The sequence below is a fragment of the Cololabis saira genome, chromosome 1 (genome assembly GCF_033807715.1).
Source record: "Cololabis saira isolate AMF1-May2022 chromosome 1, fColSai1.1, whole genome shotgun sequence".
In the NCBI taxonomy this organism is placed as follows: Eukaryota; Metazoa; Chordata; class Actinopteri; order Beloniformes; family Belonidae; genus Cololabis; species Cololabis saira.
In genome coordinates, this window is record NC_084587.1 from 42,133,048 (window position 1) to 42,154,070 (window position 21,023).

At 47.9% G+C, this 21,023-nt stretch overlaps 1 protein-coding gene and 1 non-coding gene across 3 annotated transcripts in view; one reads left to right on the forward strand and one right to left on the reverse strand.

Annotated features, from left to right (window-relative positions):
- Window positions 1-16,800, forward strand: part of patl1 (PAT1 homolog 1, processing body mRNA decay factor) — a 19,991-nt gene extending 3,191 nt beyond the window's left edge. Inside the window, exons 3-20 of one of the 2 annotated variants that reach the window (XM_061724003.1) lie at window positions 1,422-1,592; window positions 1,696-1,947; window positions 3,758-3,831; window positions 4,659-4,739; window positions 5,022-5,222; window positions 7,921-8,022; window positions 8,123-8,209; window positions 8,376-8,587; window positions 8,672-8,816; window positions 11,755-11,875; window positions 11,960-12,057; window positions 12,999-13,058; window positions 13,127-13,272; window positions 13,362-13,521; window positions 14,836-14,961; window positions 15,130-15,221; window positions 16,082-16,231; window positions 16,353-16,800. In XM_061724003.1, the coding sequence (XP_061579987.1) occupies window positions 1,422-1,592; window positions 1,696-1,947; window positions 3,758-3,831; window positions 4,659-4,739; window positions 5,022-5,222; window positions 7,921-8,022; window positions 8,123-8,209; window positions 8,376-8,587; window positions 8,672-8,816; window positions 11,755-11,875; window positions 11,960-12,057; window positions 12,999-13,058; window positions 13,127-13,272; window positions 13,362-13,521; window positions 14,836-14,961; window positions 15,130-15,221; window positions 16,082-16,231; window positions 16,353-16,374 (2,300 nt within the window). In that variant the 3' untranslated portion in view covers window positions 16,375-16,800. The remainder of the gene's footprint in view (window positions 1-1,421; window positions 1,593-1,695; window positions 1,948-3,757; window positions 3,832-4,658; window positions 4,740-5,021; window positions 5,223-7,920; window positions 8,023-8,122; window positions 8,210-8,375; window positions 8,588-8,671; window positions 8,817-11,754; window positions 11,876-11,959; window positions 12,058-12,998; window positions 13,059-13,126; window positions 13,273-13,361; window positions 13,522-14,835; window positions 14,962-15,129; window positions 15,222-16,081; window positions 16,232-16,352) is intronic. The other variant, XM_061724013.1, reaches the window with a different exon arrangement.
- Window positions 16,801-20,573: 3,773 nt separating this feature from the next.
- On the reverse strand, window positions 20,574-20,646 carry trnak-uuu (transfer RNA lysine (anticodon UUU)). The gene has a single exon. It is a non-coding gene; the product is annotated as a tRNA-Lys (tRNA).
- Between the last annotated feature and the right edge of the window lie 377 nt (window positions 20,647-21,023).

The following is a 21,023-nucleotide window of genomic DNA, read 5'->3' on the forward strand; positions in this document are numbered from 1 at the left end:
TTGCCTAAGCAATGTCTCCTAAAAGATTCAACTGTACCTGACTGTTAAATGTGAGCTGTGCTCGAACCTTTGGTAATGCAACTGTGGTCTTACTGATCCACGCTGCATAAATCTACAGTGGTTGGTTGAATAAAAACAATAAAGAACTGGCATTACCCACAACAAGACGTAACAAAGCTCTAGCAAACGTGAGACTGCTCTGCTCTCGTCTGGGCTGCTCTGATCTGATCTTCTGTGGTCTGGTCTGGTCCAGGGTAAAAAGATGTTTGTGGGTCTAGAGATGTGGGACTTGGTTGACCTGAGGTGGCAACAGCCTGTAGGTGGACCAGTCTGGGGACCAGGATGTCTGGGGTGTCTATAGTCTTGAATGCTGAGCTGCAGTTAACAAAGAGCATCCTCACGTAGCTCTCCCTGCTCTCCAGATGGCGTCACCATAGAAATGGTAAGGTGTGGTTTGGTTGTATGGAGCCCTCTTATTATAGAAACTCACAAATACTGGACTGTTCAGAGGAAAAGGGGCATGAGTCCGGTGAGAAGTGACGGCCCATGAGTCTGCTCTCTTGGCACCTATCCTGAAGCACCAAAACCAAATCGGTTGGGTTGGTGAATGGCCTGGTCAGGATGCTCCACTGAGGCGTTTGGATTTGCAGGCGTAGCCAGGATTCCACTACAGCCAGTAGTCAACACTCCCAGACAAGGCGGTTGTAGGCAACCGTATTTCTGTACAGGACTGTCTCAGAAAATTAGAATATTGTGATTTTCTGTAATGCAATTACAAAAACAAAAAGGTCATACATTCTGGATTCATTAGAAATCAACTGAAATATTGCAAGCCTTTTATTATTTTAATATTGCTGATCATGGCTTACAGCTTAAGAAAACTCAAATATCCTATCTCAAAAAATTTGAATATTCTGGGAATCTTAATCTTAAACTCTAAGCCATAATCAGCAATATTAAAATAATAAAAGGCTTGCATTATTTCAGTTGATTTGTAATGAATCCAGAATGTATGACATTTTTGTTTTTTTAATTGCATTACAGAAAATAAAGAACTTTATCGCAATATTCTAATTTTCTGAGACAGTCCTGTATTTCTCCGTATCCAAACTTGCGTGTTCATTGTAGCCCTGCATGGAGGACTTCTGATTTTTTGATTATAGATAATAATTGATACATCTATTTTGGAGGGAAACAAGTTGCTTGAAGGACTCGGAGAGTGAAACGTTTTTTAAGCTGCCACACATGCGTGGAGACGCCCCTGCACACAGAAACGCTGTGGAGCTCATGTTCTCAGCTGTAATCACTCCCAGGGGGTGCGGCGCCTTCACGGGTCTGCTACATCACTGGCAGAAACGTCCTGCTGCTCCACAGGGCTGATGGGTCGGTGTCCACCAACTAACTTTCTCATCTTCCTCCAGATGACGACTGGCAGGAGGAGCACAAGCGCCTGGCCGAGCTCGACTGTTTAGGAGCGGGGCTGGTGGGAGAAGCTGAACACACGTCCGCCCATCTCCCTCCCTCGGCGGGCCGCCTCCCCGTCCCGTCTGCTCTCGGCTTCTCCTCATCATCGCCTGGACTTCCTCCACAAGGTCAGTGATGTCCAAGGAAAATCAGGATTCCTCATCATTCCTCTCCTTGTGCATCTGGGAATCTGCTCAGTTTATTTTTCTAACGCAAATAAACTGAACTCAGATGCGGACGACCGAGCAGGAGGAGGTGGCCTGGCCGAGTCGCTGGCTCGGTTCATCCTGGATGCCGACCCAGCCATCGCGGGAGTTGGAGCGGCTGAGCGGCCCTCTCCCGGCTCCACAGGGTCCGGCCTGTCTGCCCTACACGGGCTGGACCAGTCCAGAGTCCTGGACCAGTCCAGAGTCCTGCCACAGCCCGCCTCCATCCCACACCCTCCCCACCCCCAGCAGCTGCCCCCCGGACCGTCAGCCTCAGGTGAGCAGCAGAACGTCTGCGTGTCATCTTCTGTCAGGCTGCTTCTACTTTGCTTTATATGAACCTCGGGGGCAGTGAGAGGCCGTCTGATCGGTCACGTCCAGGTGAGGGTCTGTGCAGCTGGGAGCTCTGACTGATCACGTTCATCACCGTCTGTTTTGATGATGGTTTCAGGTAGGGAGGCTGTGATCCAACTTTTTCACTTGCGATCCGATACCGATACCACAGCCATAGTAAAGATCCGATACCGATAGTGATCCGATACCAGCGCATATTTCTATCTCTCTGTTCTGACCTATAGGTTCACTTTTTTTAGTACTTATTTTGTAGTGTGGAATAATAGAAAAGGCTTGATAAAGTGACATTACATTAATGAGAATAACCTACTTCCTGGGATGAATAGTCCACAACAGTAGGTTATTATGACAAAACTTGAGCCATTTATTAGATATTACATTTTTTTTAACATAAAATAGGCAGTAGCATTAAATAAAAAAATGAAAAAGCTAATATAAAAAATCAAGCAAATTTAAAAACAAATGTACTAAAAGTAGGCTTTGTTTGACATCTGTTACCATAAATAAAAGCCATGACTTCCAAAGTCAGATAAATTCTACTGCCAGTGGCAACCTGTGCTGCTGTGTGGTGAAAACAGAACTAGGCATAACGTAGCGATGCTTGAGGTGTTGAATTAAGCGTTGAAAATCCCACATTACTCACTACTGACAGTGGCTGGTCATCAAGCACAATAAACTGCGCCATCTTTTCTGTAATTGCTTTTCCTTTCTTGCTGTCTCGTTGAAGTTGTTCACGCTTTTCAAATGTTTGTAACAACGTTGGTTGTTTGGGGGAGCCGCCGGAGTGCGCTGTTATCATGTTAACATTAAATCCGATAGATTCGTCTGGGACATTTCTCTTGCGGGACGGGAGAAGACACAAAACCAATGCATCTCTATTATTATGCGGGCATGAATTCTCAGTTTTGTGGGTGCGGGCGGGAGTGGTCAGACATTCAGCGGGAGCGGCCGGGAGCAGGATGAAGAAAAGAGTCCCGCGGAGGGCTCTAGTTTGTTCATCCTTTACTTTAAACTTTAAAGTATTGCCACACCGCTGACATTTTATGCTCGCTCTCTCTCCCAGTTGTTGTTATCACGTGATCCCCCTCCCCTCTCCTTTCCTCCTCGTGTGTGAGAAGCAAGTGCTGGATGGAAAAGCTGGAGCGGACTTGGAGTGCTAGTATCGCAGTTTTCCCCTGCACTGCGATCCGATCCGATCCATGTTTTTTGGCTGGATCGCAGCATATTTTTGATCCGCGGATCGGATCGCAGCATCCCTAGTTTCAGGTTATTCTGCTCCTGAGGTTGTAATATGCGTTTGTGCTAGTTGTCACAATAATCTTCATCAGAAATTAAGCTCCTGCTCTGCGTCTCTTCACGCTCCTCTTTGCTATTGGACTCCAGCTGTCATGTAGTTCTGGATTTACAAACAAACACAAGACTTGGATCACAGTTTGAAATGAGTCTGTTATTTGCGTATCAATAACCTGTTGTTGTTTTTTATAGTCATGTTTTTAGGGATTAAAGAAGCTCTTTTAATTTTCTGACTATTAATTATGTAGAATTGTGACAACGAGCAAACACAACTCTGTTTTGATGAAGGTGACGTGGGGGGCAGACGTGATCTCCCGTAGCTCTGTTTTAGAAGACCGCCTTCCCCCCCACGTTTTCTTCCAGTTATGGCCCTGACAAGGTTTGACCTCTGAACATGTGGGAGTTGTGAGAGTGAAAGCTGATGTCCTTCTCTCCTCCAGGACTTCCTTCTCTGTCCATGATCAACTTCCAACAGCAGCACCTGCTGCGCGCAGGCCCCGCCCCCATCAGCAAGGTGAGCTTTAACCGGGTCGCCTCCGTCAACGGTGGGGGGGCTGTTATTTCACATATAAATTTGGACACATCAGGTGACTCCATTCTCAAGACCATCAGCACGTCCTGGAGACAAATGTCCCGTGTCAGAACGCTCGGTCTCAGTCGCAGGTCACGGGTCCTCAACAGGATCGTGACCCAAAACACACAACTAACGATGGCCGGAATCGTCTCAGGTGAAGCACTGGACTGTTCTGAAGTGTCCCTCTGTGGACTTGTGTGCCTGGGAGGAGAATCAGCACCTCTGAGACCGAGACCGTGGTCCTCGGTCTGAAAGGGGTGGAGTGACCTCTCTGGGTCGGGGATCAGATCCTGCTCCAGGTGGAGGAGTTCAGGTATCTCTGGGTCTTGTCCACGACTGAAGATGCCCCGGGCCTCTGGTGAGGACGCCTCCTGGACGGCTCCCTGGTGAGGTCTTCCGGGTACGTCCCACTGGGCAGAGACCCCGGGGAAGACCCAGGATTGCGGGAGGACTGTGTCTCTCGGCTGGCCCGGGGATACTTCGGGATGCGCTGGACGAAGTAGCGATGCATCTGCAGAGCAGCTCTGACGTGCCAACGTGGTCCAGCAAACCGGAAACTGTCGCTTTGAGGCAGATTTCTTCACAGAAACATGTGAAAGAGTACTTTCTTGTGTTTCATCTGACTGATCGATGTTTTCTGATCCGTCCGTGACGACTTGCACTGAAGTGACGGTCCAGAGATACAGAGCAACAGCTGCTTTATGAGAGATTTGTGGAGACTGTTTGGGTGTTGTTGTTGTCGTCACTGTTGTCGTTTCTCCTCTCAGATGAATTCTCACAGTATCTGGGAGAACAACATGGGCTTTGGTCCGGTCAGCGTGACGCCTGGACTCCTCACGCACATGGAGGTGAGCCAAGACTCTTCACAGCGCCGCCACCGCTCCCAGTTTGGACCGAGACTTTAAGGGGGTCTGCAGAATCAGATCAAAGACAACTTAATAACTTTAGTTGGTGTTGGTACCGCTGAAATAAGCTTTATGTTCTACTTCACTACAGAATGTTTTACTAGACTGTTGCTAGATTTCAAGATCAAACAAGAACTTTTATCCCCCATTTAAAAACAAAAAGCCGTCTTTGATATTGAACGACTTGTTGTCCTCCTGACGGTCCGCCTCCTCGCTCCCCTGCAGGACAGTCCTCTGATGTCCATCATCAAAGAGGTGGGTCTTCCTAAACGGCCTCCTCAAGGTCGAAACGATGAAGGACGAGACCTTTCGGAGAGGGTCCCGCCTCCGCGCTCCTCTTCTCCTGTGATTGGCTCCCCCCCGGTCAGGGCGGTGCCTATTGGGACTCCGCCCAAACAGCCAATGACCCACGCCCTGAATCATCAGGTGAGCTGCGGACAATAGAGCATCAGAGAGATGGTTAGTGTTGATGCACCGTTATGCATGTATTTACGAAACGAGAACTCGCTTCTATTGGCGCTTTTACACTAGTACCTACTCAGCCCGACTCGACTCTCCTCGCCCTGCCCTCGTTTATTTTCAATGCCCAGATGAGAAGTAGGAGGTTGGAGTGAAGCTGCTGTGATGTATTTGATTGTGTGATCTAAACGAAGAAGACAACAACACTAAAGATGTAGAATCTGGAGGAGATGATAGATGTGCTGCTGGGTCTGTGGCTTGTGTTTGATATCAAGTTAAAAAATGAGAGTGAAAGAAGTTTCAAGCAGCAACGCTTTTTTTTTTTTTTTTTAAGTTTGTCTCGGCGCTGCTGAAAAGTCAGTTGGGAGCCGCGAGGAGCTATGACGTGACAGAGCTCGTGGTAGATCTGGTTGTTCCTTATCGCCCGTCTAGATCCCTTTTTAATTCTCTCTTCAGCACCAGGTTTATGAACATCTGCACCTCAGAGTTGGATCACCAAACAGACTTTTGCACTGCCATTGCCTGTCGAATAAAATGAACCAAGCGGTGGTGTGAAGTGTGATGACGTCAGATACAGCCCGACTCAGCCGCTTAGAACCTCGGCAGAGTAGATACAGAAAAAGTATCTAGTCGACCCCTGGTGGAAAAGCGCAGCGCAGAGGCGAGTCGTGCTGAGTAGATACCAGTGGAAAAGTGCCATATGAGGGAACCCCGGTCCAGATCTCAGAACCACATGACGTACTAGTGAACCATGTCCTCTCAGGAACGCCGGCACTGTAGGTTGTTTGAAGAGCAGTTTTCCCTGCTCTTTTTCTCGTATTGCGGGCACCATGTTGTTGATGGTCAAAAGGGAACGTGCAGCCAACTGGAAAACGCCCACCTGTCAGTCAGTGTGAGGCGTGGCCACCGCCCCCCTCCGCCCACCCAGGGTGGAGGAGCTGCCGGTGAGCGTTTACGGCTGTATATTCTGTTTCACATCATGTTTTGATGAGCGCGGCGTCTCTGGAGAGAGGCTGAGCCTAGAAACCACTGATGTTTGCTGAGCAGACTACTGGACTACAGGCTCCACCCCATAATACAAACGCGCTGCTGCAGCCGACTTCCTGGTTCCCCAAGCGGGTCCGATGACCTGGTTCCCGGCTTCCCAGATTCCCAGATTTCTGGGGTCTGTCTCAGGTCAGATCAGCTTCACTCTCCGAGATTTGCAGCCAAATCTGTCGGTTACAAACCCGGTACCGGATCCCGACATGCGCGTGTGTGTATTCGCGGCGCGACACACACATTCTCATGTATGTGGTGCTTGCCTGGCGCAGCTGATGGACAGAAACTTATGGTGATTTTTAAAAGAAAAACTTTGCATAAGACGTTTCCAGCCGGAGTCATTATAAGGGTGAATGAAAAGAGGGGGCTGGATGAAGGGATGATGATGATCATGTGGCCGAGACAGGTCTGGAAATTCGGACTGGCGCAGCTGAATTAACGGAGCTCCTGTCGGATACAAACCCCAGTACCGGCTCCCCGACAGCGCGTGTGTGTGAGCGGGTCCAGCGCGAGGGTCCCGGGACGCGGGACCCGGGACCGCCGCGGGACCAGCGCGGGGGGGGGGGGGACCGAGACTCGGGACCCGGTCCAGCGCGAGGGAGCAAACGGGGAGCGGGACCCGGGACCGCGGCGGTCGGGATTTTTAAAAGAAAAGCGTTCCCTAAAGAGACTTTTCCAGCCAGAGTGAAATGAAAAGGGCTGGATGGATGAGGAGATGATCAGTGGCTGAGACAGGTTGTGCAGCAACCCGGTGGTTTTTTTAAATTCTTTAAGGCAGAAACAGAATATGAACCTTTTGAAGGGTTTGATTGATGTGAAAAGTGAAATAAAATATCAAACTAAGTTTTGCTTCTGCTGTATTTTTAGCGCGTGTGTGTTTTGCAACGCGTGTGTGCAGCTCCGTCTCCTTAGACAGCGCCTTTTGGGTCGGTGCGCCGTATGTGTGTTTTAAAACCAAAAATGACACACAAAACTGAGGGTGCGCCTTTCCACACAGTGCGCCATATGGTCGCGAAAATACGGTACCCTATTCTCTATTCTCTATTCTCTTCTATACTCTATACTCTACTCTATATTGATTGATCTGCAGAGAAAAGTTGCCTATTTCAATGTGGAATTCAATTCAATCGGTGCATCTCTGTAGTGTGTATATGCGGCTAAAGTTGACTATGTTCTGCTAATTTACCAGTTATTAACTAAGAAATACGTAAAGCTAGAATAAATCTGTAAATGTACAATCTGAGATGTTCAGTTTCCTCCAACAGAAACGGAAGACGTGATGGATCCTCAAACTTAATCTATTTCCTGCACAGCTCAAACATGAATCTGTTTTATTGTCAGCTTTCATTAAGAATAGCACGTAGCAGACGAGCAGTTTCACCTGACAGCAGACGTGGTCATCTGTGAAACTGGACGTAGGTACGGGTGTAGACCCTTCAGCCTCTGATAGCACGGTACTGTCACTGTCCTGGAGGACAATCGGACATCTGAGCGTCTGGTCTGGGAAGCTGACCCCCTCTCTCTGGGGCCGGTGCTCGTTGGATGCCCTGAAGTCAGGTGGTTGAAGTGCAGGAGTGGGTGAAGATGCTGTGTGGTCAAAGCTGTCGTCTGTGTGTGTGTGTAGATCCACCATCCCACGGCGGTTCACGTGAGAGCGCCGGTCCAGCACAGATATCCCACTCCTTTCCCTGAGCGCCTGTCACCCAACACCCTCCTCAACATAGCTGTGAGTTGTTCCTCTCCTCCGCCTTCCTGCAGCTTCCTGCCCACGTTTCTGCCGTCTTCTCAGTTCCAGCTCCATAACCTGTGTGTGTGTGTGTACACAGAACTCTCCCCTGTGTCGCGGCCCCTTCCCTCCCAGAGTTGGTCCAGTTCTGTCGCAGATCCAGCGAGCTCAGCTGCTCAACTCTCAGGTCGGTACCACAGATTCTCCCTGACCGGAGCTTCTCGGGTCGTGGGGGGCCTTTCAGATCTTCTAGAAACCAGGTAGACGGGTGAAGCGTAGGGAAAGATGACCGGCAGGAAGGGCAGAACCAGCGTCCAGGTCAGAATTCAGCACCTCCTTCTGTCTGTCTCCAGGTGGCAGGTTTTCCCCGCGGCGGCCCGGCCCCTCCTATGTTGCCTGGGGGCTTCAGGCCGTTCTTCGGGGGACCTCCTCCTCCACACGGCCACAGGATGGGCCCGCTGCCTCACGGCCCCCCCGTGCACGGGGCCCCCATCCGACACAACACCACGCACCTGCACCCGCAGCACCGCCGCATGCTGACCCAGCGCATGCAGAGTCGAGGAGGGTAAGGACGTCCGTGTGCGTGGTCAACGGTCTGCGGCGCCACACTGGTCCCGGGTCGGTAACTGTCTTGTTTCCATCCCTGCAGGGACCGCGTGAGGGCGGGGGGCGACCGACGCAGCCGGGACCCCTACAGTAACCTGATGACTCAGAAGGAGAAGGAGTGGGTCACCAAGATCCAGATGATGCAGCTGCAGAGCACCGACCCGTACCTGGACGACTACTACTACCAGGTCAGTCCGACTGCCCGTGTCCCGCCTTAGGGGAGGGTCCAGCTTCTGGGAAGCTCTTCTGATGTCGGGCCAACCGCCCCAAAGCTGCAAACACTTCAGCAACAACCCAAAGTGTATTTATTCAGTATTTACTAGGGCTGGGTATTGTTAAGAACCTTTCGATTCGATTTCGATGCGATATTGATTTAAATGATATCGATTCAGTAAGACGTAGAAATACACAAATACCTGTTGGCAGGGGCATGTTACTTCACATAGAAATGAACTGAGCAATTAAACCAGGGCTTAAAGTATTCCGGCACCGTGCCCGATCTCCGGCGTATGGAGTTTTTTTTTGTTTTTTTTCTCTGCGTGCAGAGTTTGACTGATTATAAAAAAAATGAACAGGTTACATATAAAGATGTGTTGATAGGCTGTTAGTTTGAGTCAACTGAGTTCGTCTACAATGGAATGAGAGGAAAGCAGCTCTGGCTCAACCAAACCAACAGCAGCCAATCAGAAGTGGAGCTGGGCGGGTCTTTGAAGGCGGCAGGGCGCAGAGCGCTGCGCTTTAGCCCTCAGGAACATGCGTATCACCGACTTCAAGATGAAGGAAAAATTCATGAAGTCTGTAAAGGAGGATTTGGCCGATAAAAAACTGAAAATGAAATGGCGCTGGGCATGGATGGAAGAAACTGGCGGAGACGGCAGGTGTTTCGGTAGCTGGTGCCAGAAGAGAGCCAGGTGCTTTTGCAGCTCTGCTCTAAACAGCTACCGTAGGCCTACGCCGGTAAAAGTTGTACCTCGCCACGAAGGAGATCCCGCTAAAGGCTAAATTACAGTATGGTTCCGCGTTAAATCGACGCAGAGCCTAAACCGTAGGGTACGCCGTACGGTGCGCGTCGCCGCATACCCTTCGCCGTAGGCTCTGCGTTGGTGTAACGTGGAACCATAAATCAGCCGTAATAGAGCTGCTGTCTCTTCAGCGCAGCCCCAGCTGACATTGCTGAACATGATGTATCCTTCTCTATTGCTCAACTGCTTGTAAATCTATGTAAAAAAATAGCGGTTGATAAAAAGCTTTGAGGAGCCTGACCATTTCTAATCATCGTGCCAGTTATATGAATACACATGGCACATACCAGTCAAGTTTTGGATTAAAAAAATAAGGCAAATTTTCTGCCACCCGCTGCCCAACCGAGTATTACATTTTAAGACAGGTTTACAAGATATTTAAAATATCTACTGGTCAATCACTTACAAACTACATTATGTGCTCTTTATGTACATTTGTTGACACTGAAATGCTGTGGACATTCCTATGTATGCAATTCCTATAATGGAGCCTAAATGAAAACAAAGGGGAATTAAAGCACATTTATTTATTTTAAATATTTTCAGTTTATATACAAATTGATTGTCTTCAAGTAAAACATTTTATTTTAATTTGTCATTGTCACTCATGTGTGTCTATGGCTCCAATTTTTAGATATATTTACAAGATAGTCTTCGCTTTTCTGGCAGAAATGTCTTCTCTCTCGTTACATCCATCCGTCTGATTTGTTGTTCCGAGTTTGTTCCCTTTGTTGACACTAACATTGCGTTAGGCGCAATAGGCACAATAATCCTTTTTAAAAACCTGTTTCTCGTGTTCCTCCTTAAAGGAGCATGAGGCTCCTTTTAAGAAATGAGACTCTCTAGCGCCACCCTTCACCACGACGGCCGTCGGGGGTACTGCAGCCAACAGTGAAGCCGGCACGGGAGAACGGGGAGAACGTGCATGCAGCGTCATGTGACGTCACATCCGCAGGACAGCGCGGGAAATTCGGGACCGAATTGCAGCACATTTTGCAGCACACAGCCTGTTCAAGGCAAGGAGAGATACACTAGAGGGCTCATTCTTTTGGGTTTGGAACGCTTCATCTGACATTATTACTAGAAAACTTAAAATGTATACGGATTTTTTTCATAAATCCTGCCACAATCCGGCCTCAAGCTCCTTTAAATGGGAATTCAAAATGAGTCCAAAGTCTGATCTGAAAGATTTTCCGCTTTCCATCGTCGCCATTTTATTGTTTGGTCACGTGCAGCCACCGTCCACAAAACGCGAATCATAAGAAAATGTTGCACACAGCGCCCCCACTGGCCAGGAAGTGAATCGATTCAGAGGCTTTGCTTAATCGATATTGAATTAGGGCTTAATCGATATTGAATTAGGGCTTAATCGATATTGAATTAGGGCTTAATCGATATTGAATTAGGGCTTAATCGATATTGAATTAGGGCGGGGATAATTGCGATGCATCGATTTTTCGATGTTTTTACCCACCCCTGGTATTTACGTTTTCAGTTTGTCTCAATATCTGATTCCAAAGTGATATTTTTTAAGAGCAAGAAGTTCTGCTGTCTCATTTACAAACAAATCCGGTTCTGAATGGAGGACTTTGGTTGGTGGTGGTGCTCTTTGCTGCCATCTATTGGACACTTGGTGGTACTCCGGGTCATGTTTATGTGGTTTCCCATCTGACGTCTGAAGCAGCAGACGTCAGCTCTGGATCCAGCTTTCATGGGCCGGTTCCACCGGTTCAGGATCAGCATAAGATTCTCACCTGGGAACCTGAGCCGCAGCTCCAGGTGTTCAGTGTTCCACCTGGTTCTCCAGGACCATGAATTCTGGTTCCCAGAGTTTCCTGCTCTAGTTCTACCGCCTTTCCTTTTTCGCGTGATAAACGCGTGACGTTTGATGCAACGCTCCATAAACGCTAACCCAGCCCCCTCTGGAAACCAGAGCCTGGTATAATAACCCAGCTAACTAACGCCTCGCTGCTCCACCTGCAGGATCAGGACCGGAGCTGAGTGGCTCAGAGAGGTTAGGGTTGTGTGTGGTGTAGATGGTGCACCGAAGGAAACGGGGATAACCGTGGAAACGGTTTCAGGACCTGTTTGTGTTTGTTTGTAGAATTATTATGAAAAGATGGAGAGGCGTCAGGACAAGGAGCGCGACAGCAGCAGTAAGAAGGAGCACACAACCAAGCTCATCACGCCTCAGGTGGCCAAGGTTGAACACACCTACAGACCAGGTAACCGCGCACACACACACACACCCCAGAACGGCACCAGCTCCGCTAACGCCCGCTAACACCTGGACCTGTATCCGTCTGCAGTCCAGTTCGCAGGTTCTCTGGGGAAGCTGACGGTGTCCAGCGTCAACAACCCCCGCAAGATGATCGACGCCGTGGTGACGACTCGCTCGGACGACGAGGTCTGCTCACGCTCTGCACTCAGGAATGCTCTCGGCGCTAGCGCTGGCTCAGATGGGACGGGTGAAGGGAAGGGTGTAGGACTGGTGAAGGGTGTAGGACTGGTGAAGGGTCCTGCAGGTGTTTAGTTCCATAGCAGCTGAGTTGTTATGAGGAAGACTTGAGTATTTGCAGCTAGGGCTGTTCGATTAATCGATTTTAAATCGTAATCACGATTATGTAATTAGAACGATGTTAAAACGTGTAACTCGTAAAATCGATTTTTTTTTTTTTTTTTTTTAACCTTGTCTGCACATATTAATGATTGATACCATATTAATGATTGATGGAAATACCTCTCAATACCTGCAACAAGTGCCCCATGGGAGAGGCTCTTTAGTGTAGGAGGGGGCGTTGTAACATGCCACCGGGCATCCCTCAAGCCAGATGCGGTAGACCGGCTCGTGTTCCTTGCAAAACACTTGCAAATGTGAATAGCAAATGTAATGACTGACATTACACACCTCTACCTCCTTCATGGGTTGCATTATTATTTAGCATGCAAAGACCCAGTTTAGTTTAATTAGAAAATGTCTTGTTTTATTTAATTGGAAATATAACTTACTGTATGTTTGCAAGTGCTGATTTGCTGATTTTTTTTTTCAGAGATAAAACTTTATATTTTATTATATTTTTAAAAACTTTTTTTCAACTTATTTTACAGAGTTTTGCACTTTATTCATTCATTTTTGGTTTAATAAGAGCAAAGTTTGCACTTAAAGCCCAATGGGGCAAATGTTTAATAAAATAACGGCATATTTGAAATCATTTCTTTGCCTTTTGTCAATTCACAAAATAATCGTAATCAAAAATCGGATTTTGAGAGAAAAAAATCGAGATTTTATTTTTGGGCAAAATCGAACAGCCCTATTTGCAGCCAGACCTGACGTGTGTCTCCCCCCAGGAGAACAGGGAGAAGCAGGTGTGGAACAAGAGGCGGCAGATCCTCTACACGGTGGAGAAGGTAGGGCGTCCTGGAGCTGCAGCTCTCTCCGGCACACCTGCACGGTTCTGATCCTTCTTCTCCTGCAGATGTACAGCCTGCTCCTGGAGGTCCAAGACTTCGAGAAACGCTTCGTCCAGACTCCCGAGGAGGACCGCGAGACTCTGCTGGAGCAGCACAAGACCAACACGGAGCAGCTGTGCAGCTCCCTGCAGGACAAGGACTGGGAGGACAGGTGAGACGTAGGGACGGCCCGGGAGCCGCAAGGCCGCCGCCCCGTTTCAGCGTCGCTGTGACACGTTTCCTTCCCGTCCTCCTCCACAGGGTCGGCGATGAGCAGTGTGTGCTGATCATGTCTGTGAGGAAGGGCAAGCGGCTCATCGCTAGGCTCCTCCCATTCCTGCCCCCGACCCAGGCCGCTGCTGTTGTCACGGCGATCGCCCGCAACCTCCCCGCCTTAGTGAAGAAGGACAAACAGGAGCAGGTAATCATGGTGGTCCTGGTCCTGTTTTCCTGGATGTGGTTCTTGATGCGTTTTAAGAGGGTTTTCTTGTTCTTCAGTTTGTCGTAACAGCAGGCGCTAGTCTCCACTAGAGCCCTGCGCGGGACTGTTTTCTTCATCCCGCTCCCGCTGCATTTCTGACCGTTACCGCCCGCACCCGCAACGTGTGTGTTCCACTCCCGCCCGCTCCCGCGGTGTTTACATCCACTCCCGCAAAACTCGCCTGTTGCACATCAATTATGTGATTGTGGTTACAGCAACGAGAGTACGTTGTGAGTGGCTCAAATAACACTAATAAATAACATCAAATAAACAATGTTAATGAATGAAACGAATTACTATAATTTAACAAATGAATCGCTTAGCCATTACATTGCTGCGGAGGGAGAGAATGCTGCTGACCGACTGCTGGTCCCAATCCCGTGCGTCTCTCTTCCAACATGCGCCCGCAGATCAGGGTTTCCGTTGTCCGGTAATTGCCGGACTTTGTCCGGTAAAATATGCCGAAGTCCGGTATTTTATAATCTCTCCGGTCAAAATGTCCGGTGAAAATACTCACTGGTGCTGCGGGACTAGAGTCCCCGGGAGTACCGCGGAGGGACACGCCGAGCCTCGGTGCCGGGAGCCGGGAGGAAGCGGAGCTGCGGCGCCGACATCCACGGTACTGGGGCGCTGACGCGGCCATTGTGTGCGTTGATTTATGGTTCCGCGTCGCACCGACGAAGAGCCCTTGGCGCCGCATACCTTACGCCGTAGGTTACGCGCAAGCTTCTGCAATATTTATTTATTTTTTGAAGTTACGCTCACGAGTCAATTGACGGGACTTATTTTATTTTAAATACCCTGTTTTTCAATAAAAATACTATTAAATGACTTGCATTGATATCGTACTACTGCATATGATTTATTTTTAACATCAATAAATTCATATAGCCTATGTGACCGGAATTTCAAACATTTGTCCGGTAAATTGAAACCCTGCCGGTCACATTGTCCGGTGCCAATTTATTTTAGCGGAAACACTGCCGCAGATACTAAACGCAGTTTCTCCAAATATCTGACTTGCCTTGCTTTGTCTTTGTTTTGTAAAGACCTTGTTTGAGGTTTATTTTCCACGTCATTGATTTCCATCTGGTCGCTACACTACATCCCGATCCTGCAGTGTTTTTTTTTTTTTGACCGCCCGCAGCAAAATTCAAACCGCCCGCTCCCGTGAGATTTTCAATCCCAATGCAGCCCTCTAGTCTCCACCTCCTCCTCCATCATCTCCTCCTCCGTCTCTGCTCTCTCGTTCAGGTCCTCTGCTGCTTAGTGGAGCCGATTTCTGCCGTCATTCAGGCGTTGTCGAGCTCCGCCCTCACAGACCTGCTGCAGGAGCTTCAAGGCAGCGAGGGCCAGCTGGCTGCAGTCCTGCAAAACAAGGTACACACACACACACACACACACAAACACACACACACACACACACACACACACACACACACACACACACACACACACACACACACACACACACACACACACACACCACTCTGATAGCTCTGAGAGCATAGCGATGCCCCTCAGGTAAACATGTTCTCCTCCGTACAGTTGGGGGTGACGCTGCTGTACCTGATCCTGAGTGAAGGTGAGAGGATGCAGAGCTCCGAGCCCGACTGCCAGCTGATGGACGACAACCGCTGGTGAGTCTGCCCCTCATCCATCTCTCTATCTGCCCCTCATCCCTCTATCTGCCCCTCTCATCCCTCTATCTGCCCCTCTCATCCCTCTATCTGCCCCTCTCATCCCTCTCTCTATCTGCCCCTCTCATCCCTCTCTCTATCTGCCCCTCTCATCCCTCTCTCTATCTGCCCCTCTCATCCCTCTATCTGCCCCTCTCATCCCTCTATCTGCCCCTCTCATCCCTCTATCTGCCCCTCATCCCTCTATCTGCCCCTCTCATCTCTCTATCTGCCCCTCTCATCTCTCTATCTGCCCCTCATCCCTCTATCTGCCTCTCATCCCTCTATCTGCCCCTCATCTCTCTATCTGCCCCTCTCATCCCTCTATCTGCCCCTCATCTCTCTATCTGCCCCCCTCATCCCTCTATCTGCCCCTCTCATCTCTCTATCTGCCCCTCTCATCCCTCTATCTGCCCCTCTCATCTCTCTATCTGCCCCTCTCATCCCTCTATCTGCCCCTCTCATCCCTCTATCTGCCCCTCTCATCCCTCTCTCTATCTGCCCCTCTCATCCCTCTATCTGCCCCTCTCATCCCTCTATCTGCCCTCTCATCTCTCTATCTGCCTCTCATCTCTCTATCTGCCTCTCATCTCTCTATCTGCCCCTCTCATCTCTCTATCTGCCCCTCATCTCTCTATCTGCCCCTCTCATCTCTCTATCTGCCCCTCTCATCTCTCTATCTGCCTCTCATCTCTCTATCTGCCCCTCTCATCTCTCTATCTGCCCCTCTCATCTCTCTATCTGCCTCTCATCTCTCTATCTGCCCCTCTCATCTCTCTATCTGCCCCTCTCATCCCTCTCCTCCGTCGTCTCTCCACCAGGACTGAGTTGGTGTTTTCGGTGACGAGGGAGCTGCTCAGCATCCCCCCCTCCTCCCTCTGTCCCCCCATCTTCACGCCTCCCAACCTGCTCTCCCTTTTCTCACGTTACGTGGATCGCCAGAGGTTGGAGCTGCTGCAAGACAAGCTACAGTGAGTTTACACACACACACACACACACACACACACACACACACACACACACACACACACACACACACACACTTTTGTCCGCTGAAATGAAAGCTGAAGTTTGTGTTTGTTTGTTTTCCAGGATCACTGATTTGTCCAGGTAGAGGTGACTACAACATCCACGCCCCTCCCTCGCAGAACACCTGTGTGTGTGTGTGTGTGTGTGAGAGAGAGAGAGAGAAAGAGAGTGTGTGTGAGTTTGTTTGTGTGTTTGCTCTTGAGGTGAAACCAGGGAGGATCATTTTAATGCAGCAAAATCTGTCGTTTTGTGGTGTGTGTGTGTGTGTGTGTGTGTGTGTGTGTGTGTGTGTGTGTGTGTGTGTGTGTGTGTGTGTGTGTGTGTGTGTGTGTGTGTGTGTGTGTGTGTGTGTGTGTGTGTGTGTGTGTGTGTGTGTGTGTGTGTGTGTGTGTGTGTGTGTGTGGACACACCGCGTGAACAGTCTGAATGACGATGACAATGGATTCTGCATTTTTAAATATCTTGTTTACGATTATGCCTGTGATAAAATTAAAAGTATTTCTATTCTATAGACGCGTGTTCTGGTCTTGTCCATGTTTGTTTGTTCATGCAGCAGTACCACCTCTGACCACACGGGGGCAGCGTGAGACAACAGTCACGCTCCTCAGTAACATGTTTCTGTCACGATTTAACTTCACCAGTCAACCAGTCATCTAAAAGAAAGAACCCGCTCTTGTGCGTGTAATTTCTCCCAATGTTTAAATGAGGGATTAAAGTTGCACCGTCCAACTGTACGTCCTGTACCTGGAAGGTCTGTTACAAGAACCTGTTAAATCTCATATCTAATTTCTTCGTTATTTCCTTTAACTTCCACATATTCCTGTTTATCGTCACGGAGCGCTGCTCCAGACGGTGCATCATAGTTTCAGCCTTCACCGAAGGTCCGGGCCGGACCCTGGTCTCGTCTCATGGGGGGACAGAGACAGGTCGTGTCGACAAGCTGTTGCTGCGTTCACCTCGAAGACCACCGAGGTGGTTTGGACATCTGGACAGGACAGCCGTCATGTCTCCCAGAGGAGTTGTTAGTAAGGTTGTCCCACAGGAAGGGTGGAGTCTCCCTGTAGATCTAGAGGAGACGGCTGGTTCCTCTACCGACTACTAGGGGATTCTTTTCCATTCCCCATCAGGTATAATAGTACAAAGTCACAAATGTATCCATAATTAAGACCTTTAGTTAGTAGAAATCAGCGGAGAATAAAGACCTCCCAGAACCCGGTCCTTTATGCTAGCAGACTGCGGCGGTGGGATTTGCTGAAGGAGCCAGGAACACGGTTCCAGGATCCTTCAGTTGGTGTGAGTCAGGTAGGCTGGGCCGAGCACAGCGGGTCAAACCCAGCCAGCCTGCCGCTAGCCGGGTTAGAAATGAGTATGTTTGGGGAGATTTGATTAGAATTAATGTAAAGCAGTGTTAATTAGCATCATAGGTTAGGATAAGCTCAAACTGCTAGGTGTGATTGACATGAGGCCGACTTGTTCCAACACGGCGCCTCATAGTAGGAGGAGGAAAGAATACTCCCCAGGAACTTTTGGGTGACATCGCACTGGGGCTGTTCGATTTTGCCCAAAAATAAAATCTCGATTTTTTTTCTCTCAAAATCCGATTTTCGATTACGATTACGATTATTTTGTGAATTGACAAAAGGCAAAGAAATTATTTCAAATATGCCGTTTATTTATTGAACATTTGCCCCATTGGGCTTTAATTGCTCTTATTAAACCAAAAATGAATGAATAAAGTGCAAAACTCTGTAAAATAAGTTGAAAAAAAGTTTTAAAAAATACAATAAAATATAAAGTTTTATCTCTGAAAAAAAAAATCAGCAAATCAGCACTTGCAAACATACAGTAAGTTATATTTCCAATTAAATAAAACAAGACATTTTCTAATTAAACTAAACTGGGTCTTTGCATGCTAAATAATAATCAACCCATGAAGGAGGTAGAGGTGTGTAATGTCAGTCGTTACATTTGCTATTCACATTTGCAAGTTTTTTGCAAGGAACACGAGCCGGTCTACGGCATCTGGCTTGAGGGATGCCCGGTGGCATGTTACAACGCCCCCTCCTACACTAAAGAGCCTCTCCCATGGGGCACTTGTCGCAGGTATTGAGAGGTATTTCCATCAATCATTAATATGGTATCAATCATTAATATGTGTGCAGACAAGGTAAAAAAAATAAAAATTAAAAAATCGATTTTACGATTTTCACGTTTTAACATCGTTCTAATTACATAATCGCGATTACGATTTAAAATTGATGAATCGAACAGCCCTACATCGCACAGGGTTTTCCAGTTGTTATACAGAGAGTGGGTTTGACCCAGTTTGGGTTATGTTGGTGTATGACCCCTTCTTGAATGCTGTAATGGATCTTTGACTTTGTCCTATGCGCACAGATTTCTCGAGATTCTCTTGATTATGTTTTGATGATATTTTGATATGATGCGCAGCAGATGAGATATTCAAACACTGAGCAGCGTCCCTCTGAAGTGGGCCTGAGCTTGCACTGAGTGGTGAGACCCGGTCGGCGCTGGGCGCTTTTCCACTGGAGACGTCATCAGCAGCATGAAGTAAACGACGACTGAGCGATCGAAAACCAGAATGCGTCACATCATATTGTGGTGGTTCTTCTCTGCTCGCCGCTGCAGGACCAGACACTTACCTCCGGTTGTCTGAGCACCTGAGGGCAATCAATACACCTGTGAACCTTTACGAGGTTCTCTCCTGCTGTCGGTCGCCCTGTCAGGAGCTGCAGGGTCAAAGGTCAGCTGCACTCGGTGGACCCCTCAAAGTAACAAAACACTGCTGCATGCGCCCCATCACACAAGTCTGCTGCTACAGGACATGAAGCATGGACTGATGTGGACTGGAGAGGTCGGGGACCTGTCCATCAGGCCTCTGATTGTGATGACCCGCCTTCTTAGGGGCTACTTTTAACATTTAATTTACTTACTTGTTTGGCTTTTGTCTTTATTACATTGTTATGTTCAGTACTCGAGATGAGGGGGGATGAGGGGAGATGGCATCCCTCCTGAAATAAAAATGGTCCAAATCCTCTCCCCTGTAAAACTGCCATCCCCCCTTTCCATCCCTCATGTCATTTCATCAATGAATGTGGTTTTACTGCTATTTCAACATTTAGAGTCATCACCAGAAAAATAGCTTATTTGACAATTTCCACCTGTTCCAAGTAAGTTTTCACATGAAATAAGTAGATCTGCCAGTGGGACAAGATTTCTCTTCTTATTACAAGCAAAAAATCTTCCACTGGTAGATTTTTCTACTTATTTCAAGTGAAAATCTACTTGAAACAGCTGAAAATTGTTGTTTTTTTCCAGTGATGAGTCTTGTTTTAAGTGTAATGAGATTTTTTTTTACTAAAATGAGACATTTTAACTAGAAATAAGACAAATATTCTTGTTAAGATTTTGAGTTTTTGCAGTGATCCATTTTACATATCCTGTGAAGGACAGAGTCATATTGATAAGTTCAGAAAACAGTTTTTTATTGTTGTGTTTTGATGTATTTGATGTAAGCCCAGTGGATATTTAAAGCTTACAGAAGGCTGCATTTAACTGCTGCTATGTCATTCCTGCAGTATTTCTGCAGGTGTTTTGGTCAGTGCTATTATTTGTAATATATTATATTATTTGTAATCAGCACAAATTATCTGTCCCCATATGATAAAATCCACCACCCCCCCTGATTTTTTTTTTTTTTTTACAACTCGAGTACCGGTTATGTTTTAAAATGCCAATCAAGTTATAGTGGAGGGCTTGAAGGCAGCCCATGCAGCGATACCGCTGCTGGCCACACGGGGGCGCGCTGTGCTCCCTGCTGCTTCAGCTGATTCCGCTCTCAGCTCCTCTGATCCCCCACACCAACACGGGGGTCTCAATAAAACCAACTCAACAAAACACATCCTCTTTAAAGTACGAATAACTATGTGTAGGTCTTTATTTGCACCTTATTTTCATTGATCATTCGAGCAGAGCGTCTTCTAACTTCCTGTAGGTGCTAAACCTTTCTGGCCTTAACTGTTTTAAAACATGTTTTCTGTTATAATCACCGCTGCGGTTGGTGTTATGGAGTGGGTTTGTGTGGGTGATGAGAGGAATGACACGGCTTGCATTGATGTGAAGATGATATTCAGAAACATTGTAACCGATCAAAGTATGTGTTTTTGTTACAACTGTTACTTAAAACTCTCAGTAATACAGATAGTACCAGTCACGGCTCCAAACTAAGAAGATTGATAACCAGAAAACTTTGAAAAATACTGCCGCCCGAACAGGGACTTGAACCCTGGACCCTCAGATTAAAAGTCTGATGCTCTACCGACTGAGCTATCCGGGCTCTGACGCTGCAGCTCGGGCAGACCTGTGAAAACACGCAGACCGGGACGTGATGACCTGGATCAGGGGGTGGAGCTGGGACGGTGCTGTCGAGAACAGACATCTGTAAACGATGGTGACCTACACCGTATGTGCGTAAAAGAAGTTTGGCGGAGATAAACAGCTTGTCAAACTATGCAAGGGGATTATCAACTAAAGATCGCGAACATTACCTCTACACGTTGACTTTTGACAAAAGGACTGCGTGCGCTTGTCTACATAACTGATCCAGAAACGATCAAAATCAACCGCTTGGTCGCGAGTTCGAGCCCAGAGACGGACCGCAACGAGAACGTGTCTGTAAAAAGAGTAACATAAATGAGATGCTAGAAATAAAGG